This window comes from Myotis myotis, unplaced genomic scaffold, assembly GCF_014108235.1.
Source record: "Myotis myotis isolate mMyoMyo1 unplaced genomic scaffold, mMyoMyo1.p scaffold_m19_p_4, whole genome shotgun sequence".
NCBI classification, from domain to species: domain Eukaryota; kingdom Metazoa; phylum Chordata; class Mammalia; order Chiroptera; family Vespertilionidae; genus Myotis; species Myotis myotis.
This window is the reverse complement of record NW_023416346.1, coordinates 5,283,099-5,300,184: the sequence shown is the minus strand read 5'-3', so window position 1 is coordinate 5,300,184 and position 17,086 is coordinate 5,283,099. Positions and strand designations below refer to the sequence as shown.

Below are 17,086 nucleotides of genomic sequence, written 5' to 3'. Positions count from 1 at the left end.
GCCACTTCCAGGCTCATTCAGGTTGTTGGTAGAATTTAGCTTCATGCTGTTGTAGGACAGAGGCCCCATTTCCTCGCTTGCCATTGGCCCGGGGATCAAGTTCAGCTCCTAGAAGCACCCACATTTCCTGGCTTGTGGTCCCCTTCATCTTCAAAGGCAGCAACAGTGAGAAGAGTCTCTGTCAGGCTTTGAATCTGTTCTGCCTCTTCTTCCACTGCATCTCTCTGACTCTTTTTTAAAAAATATTTTATTGATATTTTTACAGAGAGGAAGGCAGAGGGCTAGAGAGTTAGAAACATCTATGAGAGAGAAACATCGATCAGCTGCCTCCTGCACACCCCCTACTGTGGATGTGCCCACAACCAAGGTACATGCCCTTGACTGGAATCGAACCTGGGACCCTTCAGTCCGCAGGCCAATGCTCTATCCACTGAGCCAAACCAGTTAGGGCTCTCTGATTCTTAAAGGGCCCATGTGATTACATTGGCCCCACCTGGAAAACTTTCAGTCCATCTACAAAGCCCCCTTTGCCATGTGACATAACATAGTCACAGGCTCCAGTGATTTGGATGTAGGAATCTTGGGGGGGTGAGGGGGGCAGTAGTTTGCTCCATCTCTGAAAAAAAATGCATAAACTGTTCTCATTATTGTAATGACCTTCCTTTAAAAAGCCTTTTAACACTAAGAATGAAATAAAGTCCAATTCTACCCTGAAATCCTTACTCACTAGTTCTAGAAAAATTATTTTGAAAATAGGACTTTAAGTTCTTTAATCTGCTTTCTGTTTCTTCATCACATTTGTCACCATATGTGTAGCTCTCTGTCTCCCCTTCTGGAAATGTGCTCAAGGGGCAGGTGCTGGGTCGCATTCCTCTTTTTGTTTCCAGTACCCAGCCTGGTGCCTGGCAGGCACACAGTTGGTGCTTAATGAATGCAGAAGAAATAAATACTCATTGTTAAATACTCAAAAGTTGTTGATAAGCAGAGTTGGTGGTATTTATTCTTGAAGGGGTTTTTCCATTAATAATGTCAGTAAAATGTTTACAAATCCCTCATGTAACTCACAAGAACAGAGAGTAGAATGGTAGTTACCAGGAGCTGGGGGAGTTAAGGGGATATTTAAAGGTACAAACTTGTAACTAAAAGAGGAATAACATCTGGAGATCTAATGCACAGCATAGTGACTATCAAAAATGCTGTATTATAAACTATAAAGTTGCTAAGGAACTAGATGTTAATTGTTCTCACCGCAAACAATAAGTCATAGCTATTGAGTTGATAGAGGTGTTAGCTAACACTGTAGTGGTAATTATATTACAATATGTAAATTTATGAAATCAACACATTGTACACCTTAAACGTACCCAGTGCGCAATTTGAAATCGTGCAGTGCCGCCCACCCTCAGGTCCGGCCCTGCCTCCCTCTCTGGCCCTTGAAGTAGCTGCGGCCGCTGCTGATCAGGCCCTCTCCCAGCACAGGTATACAGAGGCCCCTGCTGCCCCGCCCCCAACGCTGTGCGCACAACATCCTGTCGGGTCAACCCATTACGGTGTCCTGGTTAATTAGCATATTTCTCTATGTTATATATAGATTATATTTCTATTTAAACTTGTGCAGTCACACAGCAAGGCAATGAACAGTCATGAATAGAGCTAGGATTTGGAACCAGGTAGTCTGTTGAGAAAGCCTGTGATGATCACACCCAGACCCACACATTTCTCAGAGACAATGACCTTGTGTACAGCCTTGAACGATGAATAGGAATCGGCCAGGTAGGTGTTGTGAGCGGAGAAGTTGAGAGTATGACAGGGTGTTCCAGCTTCTAGAAGCAGCCTGAGCTAAAGATACGGGGTGTGAACCCCCGTGATGGGAATGCAGGTTTTGAGGAGGGGTGTGGTGACAGAGCAAGTTCCTGTTTTTTTCTGTGGGTAACGCTTGAGTGGAAATTCAAGAGTCTGCAAGTGCCGCTGGGAAGGAGGCCTTGCCCATTGGAGGATAAGCCTGTGCCCACACTGACCCCTGCTCAGTTCTTGCTGCTCAGATCCAACAGGAAGGACTCCAGTGACTAGTCTGTGATAAATCATGTTGTGAAGCAGTTCTTTGTCTTCTGGGTCAACTTACACAACTAGTCCTGATTTCCCCAAAGCCACTCTGTGTGGATTTATCTAAGCTCTTCCTCTACCTAATCATGCTTTTGGCACCATCTCTTGGAATAAATTGTTTAACAACCCTGTTACCATGTTGCCCTTTTAGATTTGCCCTGAAATTGCTCCACGTGACCCTTCAGGGCTGTCTCTCAGTTTCTTACATTTCTGAGATCACTTGATCTTATTGGTGGACTGCAGGCATATTTCTTTGTACCCTGAGAAGATCTTTCAGTTTGCTTTAAAAAAGAAGCATTTTCCTTGCTTTACTCATTTTAATGGTCCCTCTTGGGGCTTATATAAGTCTCCTTAGCTTCCTTGATATGAGATGGCAAGAACTTAAGTGTTCCAAGTGACGACAATGCATTGTGGTTTTGCAGAGGAAAGGATGACAGAGTAGGGGTTTGTCATTTTTATTGTTGTCTTAGAGGAGGAGCAGATGAAACTGGCTTTAGGGAACTTGTCTTGTGCCTGATAGTTTAGAGCAGGGGTGGGGAACCTTTTTTCTGCCAAGAGCCATCTGGATATTTATAACATCATTTGAGGGCCATACAAAATTATCAACTTAAAAATTAGCTGCTATATTTGGTCCAACATTTCATGAACTCGCCCCTAATGCCTTGGCAGGGCCAGACCAAATACTTTCATAGGTCTTCTATGGCTCACGTCCCGGACGTTCCCCACCCCTGGTTTAGAGTATCTTTCCTGATGATTTTATCATCTTGTTCATTTTTCTTCAATAAGATTCTATAGGCACTTAGAACTGAGAACTTAGAACCTGTTGTTTTATGAAGATGGTTTATTTTTTTCCAAAAATATATTTGCTTCCCAGAACGTTCATCTACCACTTTTCCACTCAGTTGTGTGGCATTTTGAACTTTCTCTAGAGTTGTCATTGAGCTAGCGATTAATTACCTGAATGAATGATTGTTATTCAAGTGGAGATATTTCTGTACCCTCTTCCTTCCACACGAGTTATAAAAATGTGAAATAAAGTTAGTCTCTGTAATTTCTCATTCTATTTCCTCATCCACAGTAGGGCCCATTTAACTAAGTTGTTTTCATACAGGGTGAGGCAAAAGCAGGTTTACAGTTATTCGTATGTAAAACAATAGAATAATTAATAAATAATAATACAAGAATAAACTGTGTTTCACATAGGAACAACTGTAAACCTACTTTTGCCCTACCCTGTATTTGTCATTAAACATTCCTCAGATACCACAGGGATTTCATTTTTAAAAATAATCTTCACCACTGGAAACTTTAGGAATTTAAGTAGTGCATGCTAATGTCCCTCCATCTACTTGCCTATGTGCTTAGCTTCTCAGAGGTCTCCAAGTAGTCCTATAACCTGTATTTCTATTGCAGGTGGAGTTTACACCCACTGTGATTTAGAGCTACTTGTAATTGTGGCTCAACTTTTATTTGCTTATGGTCTCTCAGTTTCCTCTCCATATAACATTCAAGGGGGTGATGTTAAAAATGGCTGTGCTTCCCCAAGCAATCTGTACTCTCAGAGCTTGTCATCCAGCAATGTAGTACCCACCACTGTCCTCAAAGTGATGTAGCTAGTCCACTTTTAGTAGTAATTGTGCACAGATTTTTTAAACCAGAATTGAATGTTTGATTTTGCTAGTTATTTTGAAAATTAAATGATGGAGATGTTTTGAGTTGAAAAGGCATGAAAGGAGTAGTAAAGGAACTTACCACTTGAAGGTAGATAAAAGAACAGAGATGCTAGTTCTGGCTCTATTTCCCCTGCCCACTACGCCCACCTTCCTAAAGCTGTTAGGACAACAAGTTACTGTACCACCTGGAACACAGTGCACGTGCCTGGGTCAGGACCACCAAGAGCTAGTTTGTCAGGAAACTCAACCAAGCACAGTTTTCCCAGACCAGCTTTGGGGGACCTGGAAAGTTGGTTTTACAGAAGCTTTCTTTAATATTCTCTATAAATCAATTTTGGCCTGTTAGGATCTAGACTACTTTAGGGTGACTACTAGTAATCTTCTGAAAGACAATTCTGGGAAAATTACAATAATACCAAAAGATCTACTCACAGACATAAGCAAGTTGTTTCATTTGGGGGATTGATTTGCCTGCCTTTGGAATTATTCAATTTAAAAAAATTTACTTCCCAATATAGCTTTGGTGAAGTTTGATGCTTTGGTAATACAGGATGTTTGATTCTGAGTTCAAAATAATTAAAAATTATGGTTAAAATAAAGCTTTTCCCCCTTATTTCAGTCCACTTATACAACTAAGCATCTGTCTTATTGTTTTTTCCTAGGATGGTCCAGATTCTGCTGGAGGAAACCGGACAAAGCAGGAGAGTGCATGGCTGTTCAGGCTGTGGTACAGCTTTGACCACAAGTATCCTTTGAAGTAGTTTCCCCTCAAACAGTGATGATGAAATCGTCCTGTTGAGTTGCCAGTAAATGACTTCTGATAAGTAAGGAAGGATGTGTACAGTGTAGTCAGTTCTCGCTTGGGACTCATGCAGTGATCATTCAACCACAGGTAGTCCTGGTGAGCATCTCTTTGGGTAAGAGATTTAGCCGGCCCATAGCCTGGTAGACTCATGTGGTTCTGCAGAGCTTTGTATACAAGGGGAGTGTGGCTTTGTAGGTGAATTGGTGTGGTCAGGAAGTGAAGTGAAGCATATTATTCACTGGGCTTAGTATTTGGTAATTAAATATGATAAAAATAACTTTGCTACTCGTGACTTCCATTTTCGCTTTTTTATTTTTTAAATTTATCTTTATTGTTGAAAGTATTACCCATGTCCTCTTTTTTTGTTATTTTCCCCCATTGACTCCCACCTCCTTGCACCCACCCCTCCCAAGCTTTTGGCACACTATTGTCTGTGTCTATGGGTTATGCATGTATGCATGTAAGTTTCCCAGTTAATCTCTCCCTCCCACCCCCATCCCCACTTTTCCTCGTACATTCATCAGTCTGTTCATGGTTCTGTGACTCTGGATCTATTTTGTTCATCACTTTATTTTGTTTATTAGATTCCACATACGAGTGAGATCGTGTGATACATTTTCACTTTTAAATACTCTTTTGATGAACAAGGTCTTCGTCCAATTCACTGATTTTTTTCTGTTCTGGTCAGTACTCTTTGTGTCCTGTTTTAGAAATCTCTGTCTATCTCAAAGTCTTGAAGCTAATTTCCTGTGTTCTCTTTTAGAAGCTTTATATTTTTTCTTCTGTGCACCTTTTTTTTTTCAGTGACAGATATGGGAACTGAAAAAGTATACAGATAATTTGAAGTGCTCTAGATGAGGTTTTCATTCTTCTGAGATAATTTAATTTACATTGGGTCTAGGTTAGGGGCATTAGTAATTCCAGATCACTTTAGTGCAATCAGAAATAAAAGTGATTTGAAACTGGACTGCAGTTCCTGTGAAGGTTAGTCTGTTTTCTGTCTACCCTTTGTTCTAGGGCAGTGGTCGGCAAACTGTGGCTCAGCAAACCACGGCTCAGCAAAACTTTGGCCCCTCGAGTGTAGCTTTTCCACAAAATACCGGCTCTTCCACAAAATACCGACTTCTGCGCACGGGCCACGAAGTTTCAGTCGCACTGTACGTGTGCACCTGCACGTGGTATTTTGTGGAAGAGCCACACTCAAGGGGCCAAAGAGCCGCATGTGGCTTGCGAGCTGCCGTTTGCTGACCACGGTTCTAGGGTTCCAACCTAGAGCCTAGGGTGTTTACCCAGCCTTCCTCAGAAGGCCCTGGACACCAGTTTTTGTCAGATTCACTATTTTTTCAGTCTGCCAGATGCTCTGCTCAGCTGCTGAGGTGCTTTAGGGAAGACGTGGCTCACCAAGCGCCAGGCTCCCCACTTGGGTGTCCTCCTCCAGATTCTGGCTCTCTTCACTGCCTTGGTAGCTTTCTGATGCCATTAAGCAGAAGATTTTGTTGTGTTTTATCTTGACCTAGCTTTTCTAGTCATTCTTAGTGGAAAGGATGGTTTAAATTATTGTTTACTATTGTCTGCTATTAACTGAAATAGAACCCCCAGAGGTTTCTTAAAGTCGTATGAACTTCGTCTACATTGTAATTCAGAAGGCATGTTACTGGGCTTAGAAAGGATGTAGAGAAAACTGGAGGGAGTTCACAGGTGAGTGACAAAATACTAAAGTGATAAGAAATTGATTCTTGTCAGCACTTAGTACTCCACTTTCAACAATGGGTAGATTATCCATATGGAAAATCAATAAGGAAACATTGGACTTGAACTACATTTTAGATCAAATGAACCTAACAGACATTCACGGAACATTCCATCTAACAGCAACAAAATGTACACTCTTCTCAAGTGCACGTGGAACATTCTCCAGGATAGATCTGTGTGTAAGATCACAAAACAAGTCCTAGAAAATTTAAGAAGATAGAAACTAAAGCAAGTATCTTTTCCAACCACAATGGTATGAAAATAGAAATCAGTAACAGCAGGAAAACTGGAAACTTTACAAATATGTGTACATTAAACAGCACACTCCTGAACGAACAACCAGTGGGCACACATTAAACAATACACTCCCCAATAACCGATGGGTCAATGAAGAAATCTGAAGGGAAATAAAAAATATATCTTGAGACAAATGAAAATGGAAACACAACATAACAAAACTTATGTGATTTAGCAAAAGCAGTTTTAAGAAGAGACAGAAAGTTTATAGTGTTAAATACCTACATTAAAAAAAGAAAGATCTTGCCCAGTCAGGAGGTCATGCCCAGGTTGTAGGCTGGATCTCCAGTGTGGGGTGTGCAGGACGCAGCCGATCAGTGATTCTCTCTCATCATTGATGTTTCTATCTCTCTCTCCCTCTCCCTTCTCTGAAATCCATAAAAGTATATTTTTTAAAAAAAGATCTTGCCCTGGCCAGTGTGGAGGGTCTTGCCTTCAGTTTGTAAAACAAACAAACAAACTAACAAACAAAAACACATCTGTGAGGTGCAATAAAGAGAAACGCAATAAAACCAGGTATGGCTACATTGTCTGTATTGTACTGGTAAAATGGGGGAAAGAGACATTTTCTAGGTCGAATGTCAGATGATTTACTTGTTGGGATTTCTCAACACATTTTGTTGGGGGTTTCTTTGCAGACATTGTTTCCTTAATTCTCTTTTTAAAGTTACTTGAAGCCCATCCTCACACACAGTGGCCCCCCATTAACCACCACGCTCCCAGCCTGGTGTGGCTTGCTCGCTCGATGTCTGACCAGTCCCCAGGTGTATGACGTAAGTACTGCATGTCAGGGCGGCATTTCTATGCAGCCTCCAAATTCACAGAAATTGCTTCTCCAGTAAGATGATTGATTACAAATGACCAGCTTCCTGTGCTTAATACATTGTGCACAGCAACAGAGAGACCTTTTACTAGGGTTATGGGGTTCCCAAACATTAGCAGCTATGACGTAGCAGAAAGATTCCTCTCTGTCCCTCTGAGGCTCCAAACTTTAAAAGAATGAACTACATGCCGAGGAATCTCCCCCTGAAATCTGGGTGCTAAGAGCCCTGGGAGAGGTATTTTGACAGAAATGAACAAAAACAATATTTAGCACATGCATTAATGGGAGAAATGGAACATACTAAAACAGGGAACGTGATGTCATTTGTTGTTAATAAAACTATCACCAGGCCCTAACCGGTTTGGCTCAGTGGATAGAGCGTCGGCCTATGGACTGAAAGGTTCCAGGTTCGATTCCGGTCAAGGGCATGTACCTTGGTTGCAGGCACATCCCCAGTTGGGGGTGTGAAGAAGGCAGCTGATCGATGTTTCTCTCTCATCGATGTTTCTAACTCTCTATCCCTCTCCCTTCCTCTCTGTGAAAAATCAATTAAAAAATATATATATATATATATATATATATATATATATATATATATATATATATATATATATATTTTATTTTTTTTTTAAAGGCTATCACCGGGCAGAGTTTCAGGACTTTCTAAATAGTGATGGAGAGGAGGAAACGGGGAGTTTGGAGCGAGTTTTAGAATTCCTCTCTGCCCGACTACAGGACTCTTGATTATACATTTGCATCCTGCCCGAATCCAGTGAAGATTTGAGGCAGCAAGCAAGAGGAGTTGTGTGCTTGCCTGTTAAGCTGCAGCATTGGTTAAATGGAGTCACATTGTGGAGTTTGGAGAAGTCGACATTTAGAAACAATGCAGAAAGCATGGGTGTGTTTGTCACCAGTAAGGGCACAGAGATGGGCTGGGACTAGAGAAGCCAGGTAGGCAGAACCCAGGAGTCCTCCCTAGGCCAGTGCACTTAACAGGCATTCCTCTAGCACCTACTGAGTTAAGCACTTCAAGGAAGGGTGCCAACAAGAGGAGAAGAAGGCCACTGCCCTTTGGTGATTCACCCAGATGGGGAGTCCAGGCATGGACACAGGAGAATCTGCCTGTGGCCTTGGGCAGCATGACTGAGCGGGGACCATGGACTATCAGGGCAGGTTCAGGTCCTGCAACAAGGACACCCTGTGTGTAGAGGACAGGATGTAGGACTTCAGATGTGCTTTGAAGGGTAGATAGGAAATAGGAGAGAAAGAGCAGTTTTCAAACTGTGTTTGCTATTCAAGAAGGAAGTCCAGACCTAGCCGGTTTGGCTCAGTGGCTATAGGGTCAGCCTGCAGATAGAAGGGTCCCAGGTTCGATTCCGGTCAAGGGCACATGCCTGGGTTATAGGCTCAATCCCCAGCCCTGGTCAGGGTATGTGTGGGAGGCAACCAATTGATGTGTCTCTCTCACATCAGTTTCTCTCTCCCCCTCTCCCTTTCACTCTCTCTAAACAATCAATGGAGAAATATCCTCAGGTGAGGATTAACAAAACAAAACAATAAAGGAAGTCCACAGTTTTTGACAGCCATTGAAATAGGGGAGTGGGGGAGCACCCCACCCTTGTTTTGCTTGTTGAACCCGTTGGAGAATGAAAGGTTGTGTCTGACCTCACGCTGCTTCCTTATACTCTCTCCCTGCCATCTTTTAATTTCAAATGGCTGCCACTTGGCTGACGCCTGCCTTGCACAGCCTAGTCTTTTTTGCTACAACTGCTGCTTATTATGAGATGTTGTCACAGTCCTCTTCCCAATGGGGTCACTTTTCATATCGTTTAGGTGGGCAGAACCAGTCTGGAGGTAGCATAAATCCAAACCTTCCTACCAGCTGGACAACCTTGGGCAAATTTCATAGGTTCTCTTAGCTCAGATCTTCTGCTCTGTGACATGTGCTTGCACCCTTCTCAGGAGAGGGGTAAGGATCAAATGAGAGCTTATGTGACATTCCTGGCAGGCATATAATAGACCAGTGATGGCGACCCTTTTGAGCTCGGCGGGTCAGCATTTTGAAAAACCCTCACTTAACTCTGGTGCTGTGTCACATATAGAAATTTTTTGATCTTTGCAACCATAGTAAAACAAAGACTTATATTTTTGATATTTATTTTATATATTTAAATGCTATTTAACAAAGAAAAATCAACCAAAAAAAATGAGTTCGCGTGTCACCTCTGACATAGGTTCACCATCACTGTAATAGACCGAGCATGTCAGACTTAAAGGCTAACACAGGCCAAATAAACAAGGTTTAAGTGTATGTGGACTGCAAAAAAAGAAAAGCTTCAATTTTCATAGAAATGTGGGTTTATTTCGATAGAGACTTGCTAAATACAAAGGGCTGAAATAAATGAGTCATCATTAACATAAAATAATAGAACATTTTAATAAAAATTAGTATTTTTTCTTGAACATTCTTACCAGACACTGAATAGCTGCACAAATTAATAAGCATAATGCAGATAAACCTATTTTTCTTGTTCTCCGAAAGCGAAATATTTCCTGTTGTGCACACCAAACAGGTCAGTACAAGACGAATGACGTGGCCATCAGCTGCTAAAATATTCACTGCTAGTATCAGTGGAGAGAAATGGTGCGCCTGCGTGTAAGGCACGTAAGGGAAATGAATGCAACACGATTATAGTAATCAGTCATTAGCGAATGTTGTAGTTCATTATTAATAATTATGTATAACAAGTTATTGTAAAAATTAAGTTACGAATTTTTTACTAAAACACTTCTTACGTACCATTATATTGGCTGGGCCGCAAAAATATTCATTATGGGCTGCGAGTTTGACGTGCTTGGACGCTCAAGAAAATATACCTTCCCTCTGTATCACTTGCTTCATCTATATGAGGACTTCCCATCAGGGATTTTGTGTGGCGACAGGAAGGAAATCCTAATAATGGTTTGTCCTCTTCCCTCCATGCTGACGAAGGTAAAGAGTAGTTCAGACGTAAACTAGGTGTGTGTGTGTGTGTGTAGGATGGTTTGTGTAGGGCAGGAGGCCCACCCAGAAGACCTTCCTAGAGGAGAGAGGACCTGAAACCTATTTGCAGGTCTTCCCAGTGACCTTAGACCTTCCTTTCTTTGTGGGTTGGGAAACTGAAAATCCAGGTTGGTTTCCTTTTCTTCCGTTTTGTCACAAACTGTCAGGCATTTAAAATCACAGCTGCTTTTTGCTATTCCAAGTCCTAATTCAGGCAACAGTGCTATACATTGAACAGCACGCTACAGTTTCCATCCAGTTCTCATGCTGGAGGCTCAGTGCAGGCAAGTCTCATGATCCCCAGTTTCAGATGAGGAGTTGAGATTGGGGTTGGCTGGAGCTCTGGGAGATTCCAGTCTTCGATTTGTTGTTAATTGTTATTTGTTGCACTTTTCAGAACCAAGAGCCACTGAGAGAGGAAGACTCTGATTTCATCCTGACTGAGGGTGACCTCACCTTGACCTACGGGGACAGCACAGTGACTGCCAATGGCTCCTCAGGCTCCCACACGGCCTCCGTGAGCCTGGAGGGCTGTCGGAAAACAAAGAGCAGTTCTGAGGAGGCGCTGGAACGAGACCTGGGAATGGGAGACCAGAAGGTTTCAAGCCGGGGCACCCGCCTAGTGTTCCCCCTGGAGGATAATGCATGACTTTCCCCCCAAACCCTGAAGAGATGGGGTAGACCCACCGGTGGTGTGGGGCTGGCTGCATGTTCCAGTGTTGATTGAGGTGGGACAGTGACTGAATGGAACTAACGCTTCTATTGTATTGAGGTCTGAAGATATCTTAACATTTAAAATTTAACCCAAGATACAGATGGTGGGGCTCAAGACAAATGCAGATCTATTCCCACTTTTTCACTTAGTAGTGCACTGTTCAGAGTTAAACAAACAAAAACAATCGCATGCTTTACTGGTCTCTAATTCATTCACCTGTGGTACCTGAACAAGGTGTGGTGGGTGCCGGTGACCCCTCCCAGGAGAGGCTCCGTATCCATATACAGCAGTGCAAGTCTAGCTGGATGTAGGAATATCAAGTGAAGGGAGAACAGGCTAGAAGAAAGATCACGAAGGAAGGCCAGTGAGATTGGACCTCTAAGGATGAGGGGAAGCTGGTGTTAAATGGGACAGAAAGCATGAAAAAGCAATTTGAGTGGAGGCTCCAGCAACAAGAGATGATGACAGCAGCCTCATCTCTGGATTCCTGACTTCTTTTGCTGCCTGTATTTTCTCTAGACTGAAGATTGGGAAATATATCCATCAACATTTCAACATGGGGGAAAGAATTGTAATTCCTTCTCTGGAAATCTCCACAAAGAAGAAGTTACTGGAATGTTTCAAACCAAAGGCAAAATAGTGTTAAAGTGCTGTGTTTTTTTGTTTTGTTTTGTTTTGTTTTTTCATTAATGTGAAGGCAGGAGAAACTGTTTAGAAACTGATGATTACATCACTGTAAACATCAGTCAATTCTTGATGGCTGCCATATGAGCTGACTGCCTGGAAAATGGTTAACAGGACTGACATATCTACTGTGGGTTTAGAAAGAACACGAAAATTTGTGGAGTGCTTTGATCTGGTGACAAGAAGGCAGTAACAACCCTCAGAGGCAATACGCTAGTATTCAGAGGGAAGAAATCTCACTGTGAAAAAAAAAATCACTGCAAAGAAAACACAAGATTGTATTCTAAAGACTTAGTAGAATTCCAAACTTTGAGCTAAGAAATGAATGAGATTTCAGTGGTCACCTGAAGAAACAGGCGAGGCAGTGGAATGTTAAGCTTTATTTATACAGTGGAAGCTTCCTGTCCACTCTCAGATTAAGAATCGAGGTGTCTTGGCAACTGAGTGCCATGTAGAGAAAGGTCATTTTCGTGGTATCTGGGGAGGTCTGCACCAGCTTCATGTGTGAGTGTGGTCTGAGATTTAGATTTCTACTTTGGGTTCTTTTGTGGGTGAGCTGTTCTACCTGCCCACACCTGTAGTAAGTGAAATATGGAGGAGAACTCTTGGAAGCCAAGTTTGAGATTCTCCCTGTGCTCTGTGCTTCAGTGCTATTATTTTCAAAAACCCAATTTCTAAAAAATGCTTTCATTTAATGTGGCCATTTCCCTTATAAGATAGTGGCTCAATCTAGCATACCCATCATGAAATCAGCCATTTAACCTTCTTAACTTGCATTTTTAATGGTTAATTTTTAAATAAGACATTGTTTCGCCCTCTTTTTCAGTTGATAATTTGTGCAAATCAAGAAAAATTTATTAGTTTGAGCCATATGAAATTGCTGGTATTCAACCATTTTTTTAGAGAAACAAAAATGACAATTTCATATAGTTCAGTATAAGAGAATTGGGTGATTTTTATTCCCCTTTCTCTTCTATCTACACTAAAGGACATTTTGATTTGATGGTCATCCATGGGCTTTGTAAGTTTGGGGAAAAAGCTAAACATACTTACCTCATGCTTCCACTATGCTGAAAAGTAAAAAGTAGGGTGCCGAGAAACTAACCCAAGGCTAACTATTTGCTGCCAGTCTGGTATAAACCAGATAGAAACTGCTGAGTAATGGTACATCCAAGTAAGCAACATTCTTCTGAGAGGATAATCCCAAGTCATTTTATAAGCATATGTGTTCTGGGTAGGGTGGGGGGGGGGTTACAGTTCTGCAAAGTCGGATGTTCTAGGGCAGAGGTTCTCCACCCTGGCTGCACATTAGGATGAGCTGGCCCATTTATTGAGAATATCAACATAAAGGCCCACCCTCAGAGATCCAGATTCAGTAGGTTTAGGGTGCGGCCAGGCTTCTGTGCTATGTTTCGATCCTCAGGAATTCTAATCTGCAGCTCGGGTGGAGAGCCTTTAGTCTAGAACTTGCAGTGGGCCCAACTTGAAACCTTAAAGGATGACCTAGCAAATTCAGATTTTTTTTTTTAATTATTAGTCATGTGGAACAAACTGAGTGTTGATCAATAATACAGACCAGGTAGCTGTGAGTGAATTTCGTGCTAATAATGTTTGTAGAAGTCAAACACATACTCCATAAATACAACTAAAAAAAAAAGGTCACATTAGAAAACCGTAGAGCCTGAAAGGGGGAGAAGGATGACTTGAATGTATATATTGGAGGGATTAAAACCTGTCATTTTTGCTCCGATTTGTGGGGGAAAGGGGTTTTGTCTTAACTGAGCTGCTGACTAATCAAATGTGAAGGTTTCTAACAAGCTGTCTTTTCCATTTAACCTGGGATTAAATTAATAGTCCCCTTTGCAGTCAAGTGAACTTTCTTTCTCTTCACACTTCACTCGTCTCCATGCCTGAATGCACACTGGACTCCTTAAAATAAGGGGGAGGGCTGTCCACTGCCAGAGCACAGGCCCCTTATTACGTGGAAGGTTGTGATCACTTCGCTGTCATGTGGTGGTGGTGTTGGGAGCTGGTAGTTAAGGAGATGCAAACTTTTGTGGATAGCACTGGCAGAGGGAAGATATAAACTCCTGACATTCCTTTTAATATTCTTTTCCTAGAGAGGAAATTTAGGATTTAAATAAGTCTGCATTTCTTCCTAGGAAGCAAGTATAGGAAAGGCATATGTAATTAAATGGACACTGACCATCAATGATACTTATTGGGCTGACCAGACAAATAAGCATTGATGCCTTGCAGCCAGAAACAACACTGAGACATCAAGTGTTGCATCAACCAAACAGCAAGAGCTCTTTAGGCTGTGATCCCTAGACCTGAAAACGCCGTCTGTGGTTTGGTTGAAAAAACAAATTTTAGAAAACACCAAAAATGTTATCTTCACTATCCATGAACATTTCAGACTAGAGCAAAGAAGTGACTGTTCCTTCCAAAATAGAGGTCTGTTGCACGGCCTTCCTTCACCCCTCATCATATCCCTCCCTTTTTCTGTCCATAGTAGAAGTTAATGTAATCATGTTGAATATTTGATGTGAACAGTGACTCTTAAATGTAGAAACACCACTGATGTCCTTAGAGATCGGTGCCAGGGCAATTGAGCCATTCATCAGAGGGGAATCACCTGCTTGGAAACCTACCTTGGTACCCATTGTGACTTCTAAGGGGTGTATCAGAAAACTAAGTTTACCATCTCTTGTCAAATGTATTCTGGAATGAGGGTTGCTGTTTCAATGAATGACTTCTTATTCCACTTCAGGAATAGGGAACTAGACAAGTTTCATGCCTGCCTTTGATGTTGATTCTGCAGATGAGTTGGTACTGTAGGGGCTAATCTGTCAGAAACTTTAGACTGGTGTCATTGAGTTCTGATCTCTTCTGTCGTTTTCTAAGTGGGGATCTGGCTGGCCAGTGTCATTTGCTATGTCCTCACACAGCAAGTTGAAGAATCCAGTGGGCAAGAATTAGAATTTAGAAACAACCCATCTGAATACTGCTTTCACCACTTTGATACCTGAAAAGACCTTTCCCCTTTCTAAAACCTAATAAGAACAATATACAGACAAATACCATAGAAACCAATGTGAGGATCTGACTAGGAAAAACAAGTAGGATTTTTGACAGTCCTTTCAAAACAAGATTTAGAAGTAAACCATATTTTCCAGTTTCAATTTTCATAAGTAGAGTTTTTAAAAAAAATAACAAACACATCTTGTCTTGTCACCCAGTGCTAGGAGAAATTGTAAAGAGCAAAACCAAAGTTTTTGATGTAAATTTTATTTTTGTAAGCAGGGTATACGATAACCATGGTCCACATGGAACACGTAGGCACCGGTTTTCTGCTAGTTGAGCCTTGGAGAAGATGAGAAGGAAGGTCTTCCTGTTCTGCTGCCTTTTGAAAAGGTCTGAAATAGACATGAGAGCACTTGGGAGAGGCCATCCTTTTCTTCTGATGGCCACCTTTTAAAAAGGGTTAACGGGATGTCATCATCACCTCAATTCTTTGCCAATGGAGAATGATTTGGGCCTGTGTGTGCTGGAGGAGCTCAGAAGAAAAAGGACATGGAAATAGCTTGAATAACTCTACATCTCTGTCAAAAGCACTTAAATACAGTTAAGATCCAGTGTTACTGGGTGACCATCCAACTGCATGGACATCTGGGGGTTGACTTTTGTTGTGATTGTTCCAGCTGTGGGCTCTGTAGAAGCAGAAGAATGATTTTCGGTTGTGTGGGTATTATGTCACTCTATGGATTTGGAATGTATCACTGCACGCACTCATTCAAAGTATGATTTCATAGTAGTGTCACCTACTCCTAGGTTTTCTTTTTTACATAAAATACATCTGGTCTTCTTACTTAGAAGTTTTTGTTCATTAAATTTATTCAATGCGAAGGCCACCAATATTCATTTAATAGCTACAAAGCAATTTTTTACATAGAATAGGATAAATTAAACATGGACGATGTGACCTTCTGGAGAACTTTTTATAGAAAGCTTAAATACTGTAGTTGGGGAGAATTTTGTCTTCTATTTCCATTTAACTGTGGCAAACTGGTGGTTTTATAAAATTAACATTATGTAACAGTACGTTATATAAACATGTTATACAAAATAATATTAAAATATGTTTAACTGTGAAAAAGTGAAGACTTGGAGTTATCAGCAACCTTTATGTGCAATAAAGAAAACTGAAGTTAGACCCCAAAGTGCTGTCTTTCCGTAGCATCCTACTTAATGTTTGCCTTTGTGTATATGTTTAGATTGATATTGTAAAGCTAGTCACATGTTTTCCTGCTTTTGCTGATATTTAACACATTTTTCTCAAAGCTCTTTCTGTACTTTTTTTTTTTTTTTACAAAACTCAAAATAAAAAGATTAACTGGCTGAACTGACCTTGTTTTGTCTTTTAAAAGTATTGTCTGTTAGTAGAAGTGTAGTATGATCGTATTCTTCACTGAGAGGTTCTTTTCTAGGTGGAAGCGATTCCTCTCCAGCTTCATTTACTAGTAGACCAGGAGTTGACAAATGACAGCCGGCACCTGGATCCGGACTAGCCCACTGCCTGTTTTGTAAATAAAGTTTTGTTGGCATACACTATGCTCATTCATTTGCATATTGTCTGTGACTGCTTTCATGCAGAACTGAGAAGTTATGACAGAAGTGAGCAACTATTTGCTTATAAAGCAGGAACCCTTTACTGTCTGGCTCTTCACAGAAAATGTTTTTGACAACCTGATTTAGATGCTTGAAAAACTTTGTAGACTAGCTTTCCCCAGAATCAAACTACATCATAAAATCTGAAGCTTCCTAGCAAAACAAAACAAAAATCCTATCATTAGCATGACTCAGTCATTTAATAGTATGATTACAAAACACCAAATGGAACAATTTAAAAGCAAAAAATGGTTTCAGTTCATTTCTCTCCCACCCTACAGAAAGAAATTACTTTTTAAAAATCAGTTCAGGGGTGGTGGCAAGGGGAGCTGTTTGAAGAAGGGTTGGATGAGTCAGGTTTAAAACAATATCATCTAGACCTTTTATTTAATAGTGCGTAATTTAATAGAGATACACAGGACCGTGCTTGGCCCTTATTCACATTAATGTTTTGTCCAGACACCTGATGATGGGAAATGGTACCAATCGCATCTTTTTTGTTGTGAGGACGCCTTGTTGA

At 41.2% G+C, this 17,086-nt stretch overlaps 1 protein-coding gene across 2 annotated transcripts in view; it reads left to right on the top strand.

Moving 5' to 3' along the window:
- The window catches only part of SLC9A7 (solute carrier family 9 member A7), a 117,578-nt gene extending 103,818 nt beyond the window's left edge, over window positions 1-13,760 (top strand). For both annotated transcript variants that reach the window (XM_036304355.1, XM_036304356.1), the window contains 3 exons: window positions 4,439-4,521; window positions 7,298-7,403; window positions 10,894-13,760. In XM_036304355.1, the coding sequence (XP_036160248.1) occupies window positions 4,439-4,521; window positions 7,298-7,403; window positions 10,894-11,145 (441 nt within the window). In that variant the 3' untranslated portion in view covers window positions 11,146-13,760. The remainder of the gene's footprint in view (window positions 1-4,438; window positions 4,522-7,297; window positions 7,404-10,893) is intronic.
- The last annotated feature ends 3,326 nt before the right edge of the window (window positions 13,761-17,086 follow it).